The sequence below is a fragment of the Epinephelus lanceolatus genome, chromosome 2 (assembly GCF_041903045.1).
Source record: "Epinephelus lanceolatus isolate andai-2023 chromosome 2, ASM4190304v1, whole genome shotgun sequence".
Classification (NCBI taxonomy): Eukaryota; Metazoa; Chordata; class Actinopteri; order Perciformes; family Serranidae; genus Epinephelus; species Epinephelus lanceolatus.
The window spans coordinates 12459801-12479579 of NC_135735.1; the positions used below are offsets into that span (position 1 = coordinate 12459801).

Genomic DNA, 19779 nt, shown 5'->3' on the forward strand with positions numbered 1-19779 from the left:
CAGAGCTAACCTTGACCAGAAAGGGAACTGAGTTCTCTTTCTAATGAACTGACAGTGTGAACACAAAAAGAACCAAGTCCCTTTTCTGTTGGTCCACTTTTTGGTGCACTTTAAGAGGACTGAGTTTGGTTTGTTTAAAAAGGACTAAATGTGAAAACACCCCTAAAGTGCACCAAAAAGTGGACCAACAGAAAAGAGACTCAGTTCTTCTTGCTTTTACACGGTCAGTCATTTGAAAGAGGACTCAGTTCTCTTTCAAATGAACTGACAACATGAACAAAAAAGAACTGGGTCCCTTTTCTATTGGTCAACTTTTTGGTGCACTTTAAGAGGACTGAGTTTGGTTTGTTTAAAAAGGACAAAATGTGAAAACACCCCTGAAATGCATCAAAAAGTGGACCAACAGAAAAGAGACTCAGTTCTTCTTGCTTTCACACTGTCAGTTCATTTGAAAGAGGACTCAGTTCTCTTTCTGGTCACACTATACTATATATAATATATATTGATATTGTTTTGTTCTTACTTTGCCGTGGCACTGCAGTGTGATTATGAAACCCCTCGCTTTCAGATGAACTTAAAATTGGAAGAAAACCTCAGTGTCTCTGTGTCCTGTAGACTGCTGCAGTTTGATGTATTCCACATTCCACATCTGGAGACGTGCAGTATCCTCTGTGGACCAAACTACTTCTCACCCTGCGTCCTTGTCAGCGTTACAGGCCGACGTGGTTTTGTCTGTTTTTTAAAGCGTCCCAGTGCAACAGCATGTGATCTAGAGAGCTGACTAAAATGACAAAGAGCAAAGCGAACCTGGAGCGCTGTGTGTTCACAAGGCACAGGTTAAGTGAACCACACTGTGGACTCGAAGCGAACCGAACTCACCTTCTGAGGTGGTTTGTTTTAGAGGGGTCTGAGTTCTCTTAGAGGTCACATATGCACAAAACAAAATCTGTTTCGAGAGCTGAAAAGGACCAAGTGTGAAAACACCCGAAATGAAAAGTATGCACGTGCGTGTGTGTGTCCTCTGACCTGTAGGTGTGTGCAGATCCTGCGCAGGACGTCATACACACTGTCTCTCGATAGCAGAGATACAAATACATACTGAGGAAATAAAAAGAGAAACAGTGATGTATAAATCCTGGTGATACTCTGTTTATAATTCTAGTTAAACATAAATTAGTCCCTTGAAACTATTCAGACTTTATCCACACATATAAAAATGTTTATGGCGTACAATCTGAGCTCAAAGTGATTCTCTCAAACGTATATTCATACAGTTAGAGAGATTTTTTTTTGAACAGCACAGATAAGCTTTACACTCAGCTTTTCATTTATCACCAAAATTAGGTTAGATGAGAGATGATATTAAACTTCAACGAGCCCTGTGGGGGAAACTGAAAAAAGAAATAGATCAGGATGATTTTCTTCTTCACATCTCAACCTGCCTTTGCAAATATCAGATGTGTTCATCTGAATCTTGGTCGCTTCAACACCTGAGATCATCAACATCTGGACAAAATCACACCTGCATTATTACAGCTGTCTGCTCATGTTGTTAGTATATAATCAGGGGATTCAGTTGAGAGGTGCATTAATATCTGCAGCATTACAAAGCATATAATACATTGGGCGAATGACACGTCATGGATTCATAATCTGGGGCACAAAGAGGATATTTTTCTAATCACATTTTGTTCCGGTTTATTCTTTCATGAGTGAATGACAGGTCAGTGACAGCTTACCCAAATATCCCTCTGACCTGAATAAATATCACTGCGATCTGAAAAGTACTTGTACGGTGTTACAGCCGTCTGAGTCCTGCTACGTCTCCACTGACACACTCATGTTGGTGAACGAGCTGAAAAATTACAAACAAGCCTGAACTTTGTTTTTACAGACACGAGCTGTGAACTTTTTACCTCATAAACACAAGTGAAACATTGTGCAGAGCCATGTATGCACGCACGGTTGTGTAATGCATATTACACAGTCATGCAGACATTATACGGTACAGGGCATTTGCCCTCTTACAGTCAGTGACATACCATCCATATGCTGCGAGGCTCACACGCTTTGAGGAAGGTTGTTACTTTAATCCGAGCTGCTGAGAAGATCTTTATGCTTATTTTCAGTAATATGCCAGCCTCAGACATATTTAATAACAGTGTGTTACACAAATGTAATTTTACACAGCTGGGTTCTGCTTTGTCTCACTGAGTTAACATGTAACTTAAAATAAAGAAAGAGAGAGGACGCATGTGACGGTTTAAAGACAGACACGTATCTAAAGACTTGTGCTGAAATATTTTGCACTGATATGGAAAACAAACTTACCTAATGTACACCTGGCAGAGCTCAGTGCTGACAGCATGCTAACTGTGACCCTTCTGCAGTCGTCTGCTAAACAAACTGTTCTTATTCATATTTTAGTGATTTGTCTTATGAATAAATAATGTATGCTGTCATACTGCAGTGTATATATATGAGTGCATAGTGCCGTATGAATGTCTGAGGTGCACTTAAAGGGGAACTATGCCCATTTTCAAAATTCATACATGCTATTCCTGTTATGGTCTAATGCCTTGTTTCCACTTATGCATGTGTATGGAGAGGAAGAAACCGGAAGTCCATTCATTCCTATGGGAATCTCTGTGAATATCTGGAATTTGCCTCGAGTACGTTTACAAAATTGAACTTTTGCTGTGGATTTTGGAGAGACCATATGACAGTGTGCTAGCTTTGCTAACAGGCTGCTAACTGGCTAACAGGCTATTATCTTCAGTTCAGTTGCCTGTGTTGATTGTTACGGAAGCGCATTGCATTCACTGAATAGATAAAAAAATTGACATATTATCTCTTAATTATGAGATCTTATGTCATAATTACAAGGTAAGATCTCATATTTACGACATCAGGATCTTGTAATTTTGAGATCTTATCTTGTAATTACAAGATCCTGATGTCATACTACAATAAGGCCTTTCGCTGATACCGTAATAACTTTAACGTTAGCTGATTTGTAAAGTGAGTCTAGTGAGAAACACAAGGAAGGAACTTCTGGTCAAGGTTTTTCAGAATAAAAGCATTATAGACTACAGATTATGACATCAAGATCTCATAATTACGAGATATTATCTTGTAATTATGAGATCTTGTCTCCTAATTACAACATAATATCTCATAATTACGAGATAATGTGCTGATTTTTTTATTTATTCAGTGAATGCAATGCGCTTCTGTAGATTGGCAAGTGAGTTTATTGATTAAAAAGAACTTGTTTATCTAGTTTTTAACACATTGTGAATTGGAGTAATGTTATTCTGCTCAAATATGGTTATACATTATATACAGTCAGATCATCTTTATGACTCGTTCAGTTGTTCATATGTCTTTCTGATTAAATATTTTACAAAACATGCCACGCAACTGGCAGTTCCTGCTATCAGTTGTATTTTAGCCTACTACAAACCAAGTTAGCACTAATGTTAACATAAGCTGTCTTCCCTAGTTAGTTAGCACAGCTACCAAACCTGCAGCCGTATTTGCACGAGGAGGGAGAGTCAAAAAATTGCTTTGCTTTTGGTCTGAACCAAAGGTTCACACCTCAGGAAGTGCACTGGGGTTTGAAGCCAATTTTCTTAGGGTGCTTTCACACCTGCCCTGTTTGGTTCGGTTCAATCAAACTCAAGTTCATTTGCCCCCTAAGTGCGGTTTGTTTGGGCAGGTGTGAACACAGCAATTGCACTCAGGTGCGCACCAAAACAACCAGATCGAGACCTTCTTGAAGAGGTGGTCTTGGTCCGGTTACAAACGAACTCTGGTGCAGTTTGTTTATGGTGAGAACGTGTTCCGACCTGGATCTGAACCAACTGCAGTCACATGACACATTGTTTGGGTTAAACATGAGCATGTTACAGTCCTGGAGGATTATTAATGTGCACCTCCTCCTGTACTGCCTTAATATGCACATTCAGCACATCCAATGCATCAAAACACTGTTTTCTAGTTGGAGCCGCGCCTCGTTTTCAAACTGTATGGTTTGACTAAAATGAACAATGACAGCAATATAGTCCACGATGAGCAGCGCTAAAATCAACCTGCGGAGTTGTCCCTCCATTGTGACATTAGAAAGTGTCACATTTATCTTGCAAGTGTACTCTTCTTCAACGTTTGGTTTACTTCCTGGATTTTTCCCACATGGAAATTCTGACCAATCAAGAGCAGCTTTCTTGCACAGGCATTTGATCTGGTCCGCTTGTAAATGCTGCCGTGAGAACATGAATCAACTCTAGGCAATTATGCAGCTTAACGACAAAATTAGATTCAGACCAAAGCAAGACAACTCTAGGTCTGAAAGCACCCTTAGTGACCAAACGGTGGAATTGAAACATTTTTTTGAGCTTCAAAAGCCCCATGAAATTACTCATTTCACTGTTGATATGGAGTGCTAAACCAGAGGTAGTTGGCCAGTGGAAGTCTCTAGTTTGCTTGTTCTAAGAACCCGATGATGCATTGCTAATCATCTGGGTAATTTTAGATGCGGCTGTTACAGGTTTTTGGCTTTATGCACCACTGAGCAACTTTCAATATTGAGCTGGGTCCCATGTCTTAACACACCTACAGAGTTTTATGTTTGCTAGGTACAAATCTAAAGCTGACCTAAAGTTATTTATGGGTAGCTGGGGCCTGAACAGAAGCTAAAAAGTTCATTACATCTTTTAAAACACCACTTGAAGACAGGCTGAGTCTGATGTGACAGAGTTAAGTAGCCCGTCTGTATGTTGCTGTAATGGTGGAAAAACCCGTCACTCTCCCTCGCTCCACAAGGCTGGGACTCCGCTCTGCTTCTATCTATAGCATGGTGTTGTTTTTTCCATCACACCTCTCCTGCAGCCATGCTGCGCTAATCAGCGCAAGTATTTTAATTCACGGTGACTGTGATGTAAGTGTTCACCTTCTGGCCGGTGTCTGTGGTGATAGCCAAGCCATTGGGCACAAGGCCTGCTGTTTTATGCTTCTTCACCAGCCTCACAGAAACGACAGGGATCGCCACCTGAAGAAGACAGGAAATAACACTTCAGAGGAGACAGTCAGATTTGGGGAGGCAAACTTGAAAGCAGGATAATAAGAAAATTACAGGTGAGAGGAAAACACCGGTGTGATTTGAGTAAATGCTGGCAGGGAAGGCAAACACTGTAATACAGGGAGGAAAAGCCCCAGGAGAAAATCAGTAGTGGACATGAAACGTGTCTGATTTCAGTCAGAATGTGAAGAATGCAGTCTGAATAAGTAGCTTATTGTCACTCGGATGTCAGGAGAGGTTTGGTTTCAAGGAAATGAAGGAACAGGAACAATGCACAGCATCAAAGAGAAAATCACATAACTGGTTCAGGTTAAAGGTTCAGTAAGTCGACCTGTTCTCGCTACATTATTTCACAGCACAGACATGAAGAGAGAACATGGGAGAATTAAGTCTGTGACACTGAAAGTCAGCCCGTAATCCTGAATGACTTTCAGTCAAATTATTTGTCAGGTTGTCCAATCAGCTTTGTCAGATCGTGACTGGGAGACACCCGCTTCATGTTTGTCAGTCAGTTTGAGTTTATTAAACTGTCTGTCAATCTCTCATACCTTTATGTCCTTGCCGAAGAGGTTGGCATAGAAACACAGCCAGTTTCTGGAAATGTAGAGCCGGCCTTGTAGAAGGATGTCTCTGAGGAGAGCACAGGAGTACACTGAGGACACAAGAGACAGAAACACCTTTTTAAAAATCTTACTCTTTCTACAACTAAAGAAAAACATACAGGTTTAGCAAAATCTCCAAACCTTTCTACTGTCTCAGCATTTTTAAAATCACCAGTCTGTGAAGTTTCATATCACTGGTTTTATTCTGACAGGTTGCACATGGCATCAAAGTTTATAGTAAAGCAGGTTGGACTGTGCTCACAGACGAGCTCATGCTGTGCTGGAGGAGTTGGTCTTCCTGAAAGAGTTTCTGAGATTAACCAGATGGCAGAACTGAAGCAAGAACAATTAAAACTGGACACAGAGCCGGGACAGAGACTTCAAGGGAATACAAAGAAGAAAGAAAAAACAGCAACTATGTAGTACATTTTTGCTAGTGTTTCTTTTATAAGGCTTGTGGTATATAAGAACAGAGACGAATGTTGAAGATGCAGTACCAGCACATTAAAGCCACTGCTGATAAGTGTTGTACAGATATTGAAAATCATCGGATATTTTCATGCGCAATAATTTTATTATCGTCTGGACGTAAAAGCCTCATAAACAGAATTTAGACCATCACAGAACACCTAAGGTAGCTAAAATTTTTTTTACATGACATCTCCTTCATCTGCCTAACGCCTCATTTCCACTTACACATATGACTGGTGTCTGTAGATCTGTAAATATACGGATGATGCCTCTAGTGTCCAACGCAAGGAAGTGCATTTCTTTATGGACGGATAGAAACCTGATAGAAACTACCTGTAGCCATAGAGGTGAGGCTAATTTTATCAGTTTTTCTCCATCAAGTAGTTTTGAATATTCGCTTGGAACATTACTGAGACAAAAAAAGGACCTGCCAGTCAACAAGTTCTTTTTAATCAAACAAACTCACTTGACTATCTACGGAAGTGTATTGCATTCACTGAATAAATAAAAAAATCTACACATTATCTTGTAATTACGAGATCCTGATGTCATAATCCGTAGTCTACAGATATAATGCTTTTATTCTGAAAAACCTTGAATAGAAGTACCGTCCTTGTCTTTCTCGGTGGACTCACTTTACAAATCAGCTAACGTTAACGTTATTACGGTATCAGTGAAAGGCCTTATTGTAGTATGACATCAGGATCTCACACAACTCATGCAGTATACTCCAAGTCTTATTTATCCAGTCCCATGCTCAGTGCTTCCCACACACATGCATTTTAGCTAAAAAAAACAAAAACCTTAGTACTGGAGTCTAGCTATGAAGAGAGCATAGATAAGATTCACTTTCAGTCAGAGATGGGGACTCGAGTCATTGTGACTTGGACTCGAGTCGACTCGAGTCGCTGTTTTGATGACTTGTGACTTGACTTGACAAAAAAAAAAGACTTGAGACTTGACTTGGACTTGGAAGTCAAAGACTCAGGACTTGACTTGACTTGAGACACGATGACTTGAATAACTTGAGTGTTATTCACATCATGTTTTCAGTTTGAATATAAAATTAATAAATTAATTTAAAAAATGATGTCGATTACCTGGTAGGAGCGCAGGCTGAGGGGGTGTTGGTGGAACTTGTTTTTTAATTTATTTGCTAACATTAACCCCAGAAAATGTGAGCGAACATTCCGACCGGTTCATCACAAGACCAGCTGTACGTTTTATGAACGAGCAACACAAGGTTAAATGAGCTAAATGGGTGATATTGGCCGCTGCCTTGGTTAGTGTGTGTGTGTGTGTGTGTGTGTGTGTGTGTGTGCGGGCGCGCATGGGGGTCGTCCCTGCAAAGTAAACATTGCAGCGATGAAGTCAATGTTTACTGACAGTTACTTATATCTTGTCTTTTCACTTTATTAAGATCAGATTCTGCAGGTAAAATTACAATAATAAGGTGACTTGCCTTGGACTTCACCTGTTACAGGACTTGGCTTGACTTGACTTGACATAACCTGTGACTTGACTTGACTTGCCCAAGAAAAAATGACTTGGGACTCACTTGAGACTTGAAGGTTTAGACTTGAGACTTGCACATGTGTGACTTGGTCCCATTTCTGCTTTCAGTTCAGTTTGAAATTTTAGTTTTCAGCAAAAATACATGTGTTTAGGAAGTACTGAACACACGACTGGATAAATGACACTTGTAGACACTTGTGAGAGTTTGTAAACAGATGTTTTGACATAGTTTGACCCCAATCAATCAATCAATAAATCAACATGTTTGCTGTTTTCCTTGGATGGGGACGAGAAAAACAAAGTTTTCTTCACGGATTCAAGGTAACACAGCATGACTACGTGATAAAGAAATAGTCAGGTGTGGATGATGTATTCCTTTAAGCCAGGGCTGTAACCTCATGGTTAACGTGGGGGGAGGACCATTTTCACTCTACACCTGCTATATCTACACCCTGGAGGGGGGGTCGGATGAGAATTTCACTCCAAGAGAAATTTTTGGAAACTCAACAGCTAAACTGACAGTAATAGAGCATTTTGAAAACAAAACTCTTAGATCAGGGATTCTCTCAAAAATATGACTGACTGCGGCTCAGAAAAAGTGCACACGCTATCACATTTTTCTGATTTATCATACTATGACATTTTAAATGTTTTTTTAGTGACATTTTATATGACATACTGACACTGCACAAAAACTATCGACAATGATATAACTCACATAACACTTATATTACATTAGTTTTCCACTTTTTAATACATTTGAAAGTTATGAGACAGAGGCAGAACAGTGTTTGACACTGACTGTAACCACCCACAGTGGTCGATCAACAGCTTCTGTTGGAGTACGGCAACACCACTTGGACAAACCACACACAGATCTGCGGTGCACCATAATAACAGAACCAGCAGTAATAATAAAGGATGAGTCAGTACACCATTATCTGTATCTTTGTATGTATCTGTTCAACCAGCCAAATTATCTGTATCTGTATCTGTACTGGGAGTGGGCAGAATTTAAACCAGATGTGTCGGGGCTTTAAAAAGAAACTTGATGGGACCGATTGGAAGTTGTTATTTTAAGCCTGTCATTAATACGGGTCGATCAGAAGTTGCTCCATTTATAATTCATAAGACAACTATTCTATCAGTAAGACACTGACCACAGCTACCCAAATGAGGATTTTCCTTCATCACATACAGATAATGACACATTTTTACTTTTATTTTTATTCACTTTTATACTTATTTATGTACTTTTACATGTATTAATTACTTTTATATTTATACATTATTTTTATATTTATTTATTTACTATTTTATATTTATTTATTTATTTATTATTTTAATATTTTTTTACTTTTAAAATTATTTATTACTTTCATATTTATTTATTCACTTTTATTTTTATTCATTTATTTTATATTCATTTTTTTTATCTATTATGTCAATATTTATTTATTTATTTTACTTTTAAATGTATTTATTTATTGCATTTTTATTACTCACTGAATATCCTGTGTCACAACTAATTTTGTCATATTCCTGTGCAAGTTCTAGTTCTAGTTTACTCATAAAATACTTGTACTCATAAGAAGTACATGATCTGTACCAGATACTCTGATACAATAATAATGGCAATGTGTTACGTTTATTTATGATTACACTTTCAGATAGTGGTGCGTGGTTTCCTGTGGTAGCATAGGAAAAGTTTTTTCTTTATATTTTTGAAATTTAGAGCATATTTGAATATATTATATATACATGTATTATAATCACTGCCTAGTCATTAAGCCTTCAGTGTCCAGAGCCAAATGTGACGTCATAAAATTGGTAACGGCCCAAAACCCAAAGATATAGTGAATCAGTAATAGACATAAAAAAAACAAACAAGTGCATCCCCACAACTGAAAGCTGCAATATGTGATCTTTGGAATTTTTGATTATGCTGGATAATAACTAATTGATTAGATAACATTAATAGCCATTAAATTATGTTCAACAGAAGGCTAATATCCCATATTGTTACTGTACATTAAAGCTTGTAAGAGGAGCTAAAAAGACAAGTACAAATGCATAACAAGCAAATTATAGTGAAGCTGAAGCATGACATGTTCAACAATATTAACAAGCCGATTAATAAAATAGATGTTGTAATGCAAAACACATGTTTAAAGTTCTCCTGGTGGTAAAAAGCACAGTACCTTTCATGAGGATCTCATCCTTGGGCACACACTGGAACAGTTTGTGGTACTGCGAGTTGTACTTGCTGACAGTCTGTGCAGAGGGACAGGGCAGAGTCATGAGCAGCTCCTTGGCGGACCGGCCTGCCTGCACAGCACCACCGGCCACTCCGCCGGCCACTCCGCCACCACCGGCCACTCCGGCTCCGCTCGCCGCAGACACCACCCTCTCCCTCAAAGGACGCGAGCTCTGCACCAGGCTCAGCACGTTGGCACCGTACACACACACACACTCGCGCACATCCAAGGCCTGGAGCAAGCTGCTGCAAGACACACACTGTTTCCCTGTTGCCGGTCAGTACGGGACCGAGATGGACTGACTACCTCTAGTCTACAGGCACGTAGGGACACACACCTGGCTCTACACCTACACCTACACACACACACATACACTACTACAGAGTTACAGCAGCAACGCGTCAGTTTACAGCCACTGAGCTCCTTCTCAGAAACTACAAGGCTCTCTTTCTCTGTCTCAAATACACCTCGAGTGACTCTACACTTTGCAGCACCCGGCTGACACCCTCCCTCTCCTTCTGCCTCCCTCACACACATACACACACTCTGCCCTTCATCATCCTGAGCTTTAAAAAAACAACACACGCTCTCACACACACAGGTACTCCTCACTACTTGAAGCCCTTTCTTTCTCTGCCTTTGCCTTTTTCTTCCCTCTGTCAGTCTGTGACACCTGAGAGTCCTCACTTTTCAGAGAAAATCATACACTTTCCTTCCATCTGAACGCACAAGGGGTCTCATTCATTCCCCGCTCGCCTTCCTCACGGCTCAAACTCACATCCGGCTCTTGAAATATCTGCCACCACACTATCTCTCCCTATTCCTCTGTCCTGTCTTGTATCGCTCCTTCAACTCGTATCAGCTCAGTGTGCTGCTGTCTGCTGCTCCTGTTTTTGTCTTTCTATTAATAGCTCATACTGGAGCAGCTCCTGTCCTCAGAAAGATGGCGCTTACAGTACAGCAGGTTACAGTAACTCAGAGGGAGCGATCACCAAAGATGGAAAGGTGTTAATGTGTAATCACTTAACTGAATTCAAAGGTAAAATGGCATTAGATGATCATTTTATGGGATGCCTCAATTATTTCAACTTGACGGTGATATGGTCACTGTAAGTGACTCATATCAAGGCTCAACTTTTGAGAAATTTTACTGGCCAGTCTTGCAGCAAGTCTACAGGATAGTAATTTAGGATTAGCCTATATAGCGCTGCCGAGCTCATCACTATACATATCATAATTTGTTCTCCATTCAGTTTTAAATATTGATTCTACGATATTTTAAAGTCCCTCTCCAGTAGGTAATATTTATACTAATATCTTGTTGAACATAGTTTTCCCGCATAATAGTAAAAACAAACCTCTGACAATGGGCTGGAGGTAGATACACTCTTTTTTCCTCACTGATAAATTTGCTTGCGGTTTAAATACTTTTTGTACTGGTATGTTACATGTGAACTATGTCTCTGAGTTTGATATTTGAGTTTAATTATTGTTGTAATTTCAGTGTAGAGCGTCAGACTGAATTTACGAACGCACCATTTCAGGTCACTCAGTCTCCGGGACCGTGAGTGCTACTTGAATAATTTCACAATGGCCAACGGGACCAGACTGGACCCGTATGCTCTCACTCAGTGGATGGATGATGTCACAGGAAGCTTTGTTGTTAATTATTATGCCAATCTCACAAAGGAGGACGACACTTGAACGGCTTCCTACTGTTTGTTTTGCTATTGAAGCTAACGTTAGCTAATGCGCTAAAAAATTAGCGTTACAGAAAAATCCAGTATTCCTCTTAATACCTCCCCAGTTTCTGATGATGTAGACATGATAACCCTTAATACACATAACTTTATTCATCCCTACAACAGGAAATACTTTTTCCCTAACCTGTTGCACATGAGCATATTTGACGATCTCCTTTGTCCAGCTCTCTCGTCTTACCACATTTAACTCAAGTAGTGCTCATTTTTGTTGACGGGTAGTGGCGGCCTAAACAACAAACTGACATCACTGTGACGTCGGCACTAAGAGGTTCTATAGTCAAGGTCAGAGATTTATTAGACATAAACATATAAAAGACAATTTTGAGAAATCTCACATTTGTAGGGGGGTAAGCAGGAAACATCTGGTCATTTCTCACAGATTTATAATGGCAGCATGTTCATTTTCCTAACTTGTTAGGATGCCTTCATGTATAATTCAGAAAATAAATAATGAATAAATACAAAATGTATCAGACTGCAAACAGATGTTTGCATCCAATGACACAGATCAGTTTGAAATGCATCTCAGTGCTGCAGTATAAAAGTGAGAGAAATGGCTTTGAGTTAAGATAGCCTATCAGAAAATACATTTTAACAGGGAGTGCTGCTTTTATAATAGATTAAACATTTAGGTAAAAATTAAAACTGGTTGGACCTGCTCCAATCACAGACACAGTAACAACAAGGATCCAAAGAGAGACCAGACTCACCGAGCCTCGGTAACATTTCTTCACATCCTCATAGGACAGGTCTTCAATCAGATGAAACCTGTGATGAGAGGAAAAACACACTTAGGATTAAAAAGACACTTCTCTATATGTATGTTTATCTCTTTATAATGATCACTGTATGCAAGATATACCATCTACAAGTCTTCTCAATGTAGTACTATGGATAAGGATTCGTAATAAATGCTGCATATATCACATTTTGCACGCAGATTAATGCCTTCATCTGGCCTGAAGACAGCATGACAAATGGTTGTTAGCTTGTGTGCGTGTGTACAGTGCGTGTGTGTGTCTGTGTTATGTGTACATTGCATGAAAATCCGAGCTGGGTCAAAGCTTCCACATGACGAGTTAATCATCAGTGTGTGCATAACTGCAGGGAGACGCAGGCTGTCACAAAACAACATAATCAAAGATAAATATTGAGTTGTTTAAACACAAATAGTGACCATGCCAGGAGATTATCCATGTTGTTCTTTTTATAGTCATGAAACACGAACAAACACAAACACACAAACACACACACTCATCACTGGCATCACGCTCGCCTCAGGAAGAGTAGTCAGAGCAGTGCAGCAGATGTCACAGCATGATACTCATATCTATTGCTAAAGCAGACAGAACCAGCCAGCAGATAAAATACAGCATAATCAGCCCTTGAAGGAAAATGTCATTGAAATGAACTGCTGTCCCAGTTAAGACGCTTTAGAGAAGACGACATGTATGCAACAATAAAGTCTGAAAGGCCAGATGTTTTTGAGGGATTATTTCCTGACAGAGACTTCCTTTTGTTCCTGTATCTTTCTGTGAGTGCCAAGTGATTGACAGCAAGCAGAGCACGGCGTAACATGGTGCTGATATGGAAACACTCCTGCTCAAGGAGATACTGATAAAACAGAGGCTCTGGCAGAACCAAATTGCAGCTTCATGTTTACTGTGATGGATTAGCTGACTCTGTGGAAGCCATTTTTCATACGGTGCAATGAAGCAAGGCATCAAATGAAGGGAGGAAAAGTGAGCCTTGATATCTTCAACCATCCAGAGTCCAGCAGGAATAATGTGAAGGACACACAGGAAGACTGTTTCATTTGTCGTATAGTCCTCAAACTCAAAGACCTTCTCTTGTATAATAAAAAGTGAAAGCATATTGTTGAAAATACAAATAAGTAGGGATGCACAATATTAGATTTTTTGCCGATATCCAATATGCCGATATGTAACAACTCATTTGACTGATAACCGATCGATATATGCACTTTTTCCCTTCATAACTTCAGTGATAATCAAGTCTCTTCTGTAGTGGAATTAGCATCATATTTTACATGCATACTCTTATCGTGATGGCCCACCAGCAGATGGAGACATGAAATACAATGTTTTTCAATGTATGTGATATTCATTCATTTTGCAAAATAAGAAAAAGCGTGTCTGCCGATTCTAATAGTTAATTTTAAAGCCAATATTAGCCGATACCAATGGTGTGCCAATATTATCGTGCATCCCGACAAACAAGTACGTAAGCAGCCAGGGTTATGTTAGAAAGAAATAACTATCAGATACATCTCTCCATATCATACATACAGGCGAACTAAGGGCTGGGCAATATATCAATATCTAACCGATATTGTGATATGAGACTAGATATTATCTTTGACTTTGTATAACGTAATATCCAAAGTGTTGTCTTCTCCTGGTTTTAAAGGCTGTATGAGAGTAAGGCAATGTCATTTTCCGACTCTTCTAGCTGCTCTATGTTTTGCCTTCACCCACCTACTTGTTATATCCACGTTACTGATGATTATCTATCAAAAATCTCATTGTGTAAGTATTTTGTGAAAGCACCAATAATCAACAAAATGGGCGGCAGAGTGGTGCAGCAGTCAGCACCATCGCCTCACAGCAAGAGGGTTCCTGGTTCGAAGGGTGTGCGAGCCCTTCTATATGGAGTTTGCATGTTCTCCCCATGTCAGCATGGGTTTTCTCCAGGTACTCCAGCTTCCTCCCACAGTCCAAAGACATGCAGGTTAATTGGTGACTCTAAATTGTCCATAGGCGTGAATGTGAGTGTGAATGTTGTCTGTCTCTATGTGTCAGCCCTGTGATAGTCTGGTGACCTGTCCAGGGTGTACCCTGCCTCTCGCCCAATGTCATGGGTCAAAGGGTACAGATGACCCCGGCCCCAGGCCAAGGAGGGCCCGTGAAAAGGGCTATATAACTAGAGGACCTTAGGCATCTATTGGTACCAGCCATTAATTGGATTATAGGAAGTATAACATTTTGCAAAGTGATATGTATAGTGTCCATCTCAATGACTAATGGGGATCCAAAGCAAATCAATAAGATTCTAAATGCAGGACTTGTAATGGAGGTTTTTTTTCCTACTACAATACAATGACAATGCTGTTTAATTTCTATGTCCTCTAATGTTACATGAATATGTATTTATTATTTCATCCTCACTAGTTCTTTCAGAATAATGTAAAACAAATCTGTTTCTCAACATGGCTGCCCTGTGATTCAGCAGGGACTTTATAACATCACACTGTAACAGCACCACATTTGTATTCTCCTTGAACAGTGTCCTTCACTGTATACAACAAGGTGCCATTATGTTAAAATGCCCCTCACTGATGCCTCAATAGCAGCGGGACTGTCCGTGTCTCTGCTCTGATGAGACACTCTCCTCTGGGTAAGAAGATAGCGTGACCTCTGTCCCCAAACAACCCTCCCTGACTCTGCCGCCTTTTTCCATGCCGCTCATCCTCTCATGATGAAGCACTGTGGAGATGAGAGAGGTAAACTCTGCACCAATGGGGCTGGGTCTGTCATGATGACACTGAGATAATGATGTCAGGGAAATGCTGATTTCTATGACTGAGTGCACAGCAAAATGACAGACAGGCCTACGGCTCATTCATCGTTATGTCTCTATTGTTACTCTACTGTCATCTCCTCCTTCAGTTAAAGAGTCAGAGAGTGAATGAGAGACAGAGATCGACAACTCAGGCCGGAAAAAGACCCAAGATGGGTTAAAGTGTCAGAGAGCAGAGACGGTTAAGAGATGCTAAAGGTGCCTGCTGGGAGTGTGTGTGTGTTTACTTGTTCTTGCTACAAAATGAGGACCAAAACCTGTTTTTAAACCAACAGAGTGAGGACATTTTTGGAAATGAGGACAGGTCACTTCATTTAAGGCCTGTTTGAGGGTATAGAGGTTTGTAATTTTTTTAAATCATGATTTTTATTATTCTCTTTAGAAGAAATGTAACTAAACAATGACAAATGTGAGTTAAATGTTCATATAATAGTAATTAACAAGATAATTGAAATATATCAAAAACAAATTATTCAAAAACAAGGGAGAAAGAAAATAAATATAAATATAAAAAACTAAATGAATAATATAGATGCGTTCAGTTCTTAGCACCTTCCTACATCCCTGTGATCCAGACCCCATGTTAGCCCACCTGCACAGGATAAATACTATGTATATACTGTGTGTATAAGGCACCTTAAAGGCAAATTTACCAAAGAATAAATAAAACAAAACATAAAAAGATAAATACAAATAAAGCTAGCTAGCAGCGCCGCTCATTTGGCAATTACCGCTAGTAACTCTGTCCTGACCCAACAGAGTTGCTGTATAAACACTGTTCACCCTCCGGTCTCCCCCGAGGTCATCCCACTTTAGTATCACTGTTAGCTCTGTAAACACCGTTAGTGGTGCCTACATGGCTCGTGTTGCTAACATTGCAAACAATGCTAGAGGGGTTTTACAGCTTAAAATGTGCCTGCTTACTCACTGGGGCAACCAGTGGGGTGACCTAGGGTGGCCACAATATTTCCGCAGCAACATCATCCTGCCACCAGGATTATGTTGCCAGCTGTAATGGCTGAATGAGTGGCGCCCACCTGACCCGGCTGGTGCACAGTGTAAAGCGGCCAAGGCTAACATTAGCTAACCAATAAACATGGAGTTTGGGTAGTAGACACTATGTTTCATCATGTTAACGCAGCTCGCTGGTTGTCTGTCAGCAAAGCCAACATAAAATAAAATAAAAGCGAAAACATTTACATAACAAAACATTAAAATTTCACCACTTTGAAACAGATAGTTCTTTGAAATGCAGCGCTAAAGCTCACTGAGACAATGGAGCGCCAGACCATATGGAAGAGCCTCAGGTACTTTACATTATTTTTGCTTTCTTTCTTAAGAATTAATCAGTTAGCGGTTAATGGGTCAAAATTAACTGAAAGTGACATCCCTATTCACAGTTAATACCTTTTGCTTTTCCACTAAGATCATACTGTATATCTTGTACATTAAATAAATAAAAATAATGTGAGATGTTTACCTTCAAAGGTCTGAATTCCTAAGCAATTTCAGTGCAGTTCACATGACTTTAGAAAACAGAATATTGAATAAGTAATCCATAACCACTATCCATAACTCCAATACAGCAGGTCATCAGAAGAGTCAAAAGCCACCCTCAATTTAACCTTTCCAACATTTAATTATTTCACGCCGCTTGCCCTAGATGTGCAAATTCATCGTTTTCCTCATTAAACTCACCCTCCTACAAAAGACATCCCATTATCTTGTGACCATGTTATGAACAATAGTGCATGTGTGCTGCTCTTCCAGCCTGCTGGTTGCTGCCTATAAATAGGCTCCACAGTGGCTCTACACTCCCAGGTGGAGAGAAGAGAGTGATTATTAAAAACACAGGCAGCTCTGTGGGGACTAACCGGCTCTCCAGTCCTTGCTCTCACTCTCCATCTGTCTCTCACTTTTACACAAGATCCAGGTCTTAATCAATACTGCCTGGTACATCTAGATGCTGGGCGAGTGTAAAGAATACAAATGCTACAGGCAATTCCCATCACGGCGCTGTATAGTAGAGCTGTGAACGTGGTGTGTCAAGGTAGAGTTATAAGGGCATAAACAAGGTCACGTTGGGATGATGTTGGAAAAATGATGGACAGTTGTCAGAGATACAACAGCAGCAATAAAATGCCACTATTTTGGACATCATTCAGAGGGTTTGAAATGGATTTACAGGCCCAGGGGGAACCATCGAATTCTGCAGCTGAAGTAAAAACATGAAAATCTTTAAAGCTGTCTTTTTACACAGCAGAAGCAGCAGCAGCAAAATAAGGTAGTTTTCCAGGAGTCAGGAGGTTCAGTGGACTGTGGATCACATTGTGTACATGTAGTGAATATAGAGACTGAAAATAATGCATGTCTCCGCCGTGACATCACCCATTGTTCTGTGGACTCCAAGCAGCAGTCTCTGGGGCTGAAAACTGAAGCCAACCTGGATGTGCCAAAAATTGCAGGTTCTCTAATGGCCACTTGAGGCTGGCTCCAAAAGTGAGTCAATCCCCACAGACCCCCATGTTAAAACGCCCAACTTTACAGCAGAAATAAACATGTTCACAGCCTGGTATAATTATAATTATATAATTTACCCATCTACATTTTTATTAAGGCTAAAAGTTACACATAATTTACAGTGTGGCTCCTTTGACTGACAGGCTGTCTGCAAGGCGTTGCTATAGTCTTTGCGACCAAAAATGGTCACTTCTGGCTCCAAAAACCAAGACATTAACGCCAAAATGCAGAACTCAAGGCTTTAAAGCAGGAGACCACAATCCAATGGGTGATGTCATGGTAGCTACGTCCATTTTTTCATACAGTCTATGGAGGACTCCCGTTTTGATGCTGCAAGTTTTGCATTTTGGCCGGTGGTATCTTGGTATTTTGGAGCCATAAGCAGTAGCAGATCTTCAAAAAAATCAAACATATTGGAAATGGTGGGGTCGGGTGTATGAGAGAGTACAAGAAATTAAAGGTGAAGGCTATCTGGAACAAGAAGTAGATGAAATCTGAAAATTTCCAGATACCGTATTCTCTTATTGTTGGTTATCTATTTTCTAGAATTATTTTAGCTAAGTTGTTTATTTGCTTTGATTTCTTATTAGCTTTTAGTCTTATTCTTAGTAATAAATATAATTTAAAAACATTATAATAATGAACTGTTTTTGAGGGTGGGGTGCCAGGGTAAGCTTGCCTAGGGCGCTAAATGTCCTAGGTCCGGCACCTGCCAGACGTGACCATATTTGAATGAGAGGGTGGTTGACTCGGACTGTGGTGACGCCTCACAGACAGCCTGTCACTCAAAGCAGCCAAGCTTTTAATTATGTGTAACTTCAAGACTTAATACAATATAAATGGGTGAGTTGTAGAAAAATTCAGTCTCTTCATACAGTTGTCATAAAAGGGAAAATTAGCCATAAAGACCAAAACTGTTTTTTGTACTAAGCTGTAAACATGTTTATTTCTGCTGTAACTTTGGGCACATTAACATGGGGGACTGTGGGGACTGACTCGCTCCTGGAGCCAGCCTCAAGTAGCCATTAGAGGAATTGCAGCTTTTGGCACTTTGACGTTGGCTTCATTTTCAGCCCTACAGGTGGCACTTGGTTGTGAACCTGTCTGAGTCCTGCACTGAAGATACAATACAGCAGAAAAACCCAAAAGTCCTCACAGAGCAAGAACAAGTGTCTTTGATCTCTACCGTCATTTCAGAAGCTGTGGTTTGGAAATGAATCTAAACCTGTGTAACACCTCAAACTCCTGTGAGCTTTCTGCAGTGTGTGTGTGTGTGTGTGTGTGTGTGTGTGTGTGTGTGCACGCATGCGCCTTTCTCAGTGTATCTCAGTGCCCTTGGCTGTGAGGCTGAATAGTGAAACTAATTACGAGCTCAAAGAATCCTAAATTGAATCCTAAATTAGAAAGCGAACACCTCCCATCGGCGGCCAGCGTAGGAGTGGACTCCCAGTCAATAATTTAACTGGAGGAGAAGAAACTGGGACCGAGAGAAAGTGAGTCTCACTATGAGGCTTCAAAACCATCCACTAGAAAAGATAGGGATGATGAGAGAAGTAGAAGAACTTTCAAAGTGTCTCCTGAGTTTAAAATCTATGTCTCAGATTCATAGATCACAGAACAGAATTTTTTATCATAAAGAAACAGTTCATACAAATGTGAAAATTAAGTCAGTTTTCTATCACACCCACGTCAGTTGATATTTTCATTGTACAACAAACTTTTTTTTTTTAAAGTGTTATTGTCAAATATTGGGTCACCATGCAAGGTTCAATAATGATGTCAGATAATATACTTATTTGCAACAAGTAAACAGTGGGTGCAATACAAACATTTTCAGAAAGAAACTTCTAGTGCTTTCGACCAACAGTACAGTTTGCAGAAATGTACAATGCCAACATTTCTTTCTGGCGATTGGGTTGGATAGGGGGGCTAATTTGTAAGATATCATATGAACCATTGTATAAAAAGAT

At 40.0% G+C, this 19779-nt stretch overlaps 1 protein-coding gene across 3 annotated transcripts in view; it reads right to left on the minus strand.

Annotated features, from left to right (window-relative positions):
- gramd2aa (GRAM domain containing 2Aa) overlaps nucleotides 1-19779 on the minus strand; it is a 46010-nt gene that overhangs the window by 11871 nt on the left and 14360 nt on the right. For 2 of the 3 annotated variants that reach the window (XM_033627044.2, XM_033627053.2), the window contains exons 3-7: nucleotides 12400-12457; nucleotides 9870-10185; nucleotides 5629-5732; nucleotides 4952-5050; nucleotides 1027-1098 (exon numbers count right to left, since the gene is read on the minus strand). In XM_033627044.2, the coding sequence (XP_033482935.2) occupies nucleotides 1027-1098; nucleotides 4952-5050; nucleotides 5629-5732; nucleotides 9870-10185; nucleotides 12400-12457 (649 nt within the window). The remainder of the gene's footprint in view (nucleotides 1-1026; nucleotides 1099-4951; nucleotides 5051-5628; nucleotides 5733-9869; nucleotides 10186-12399; nucleotides 12458-19779) is intronic. The other variant, XM_033627062.2, reaches the window with a different exon arrangement.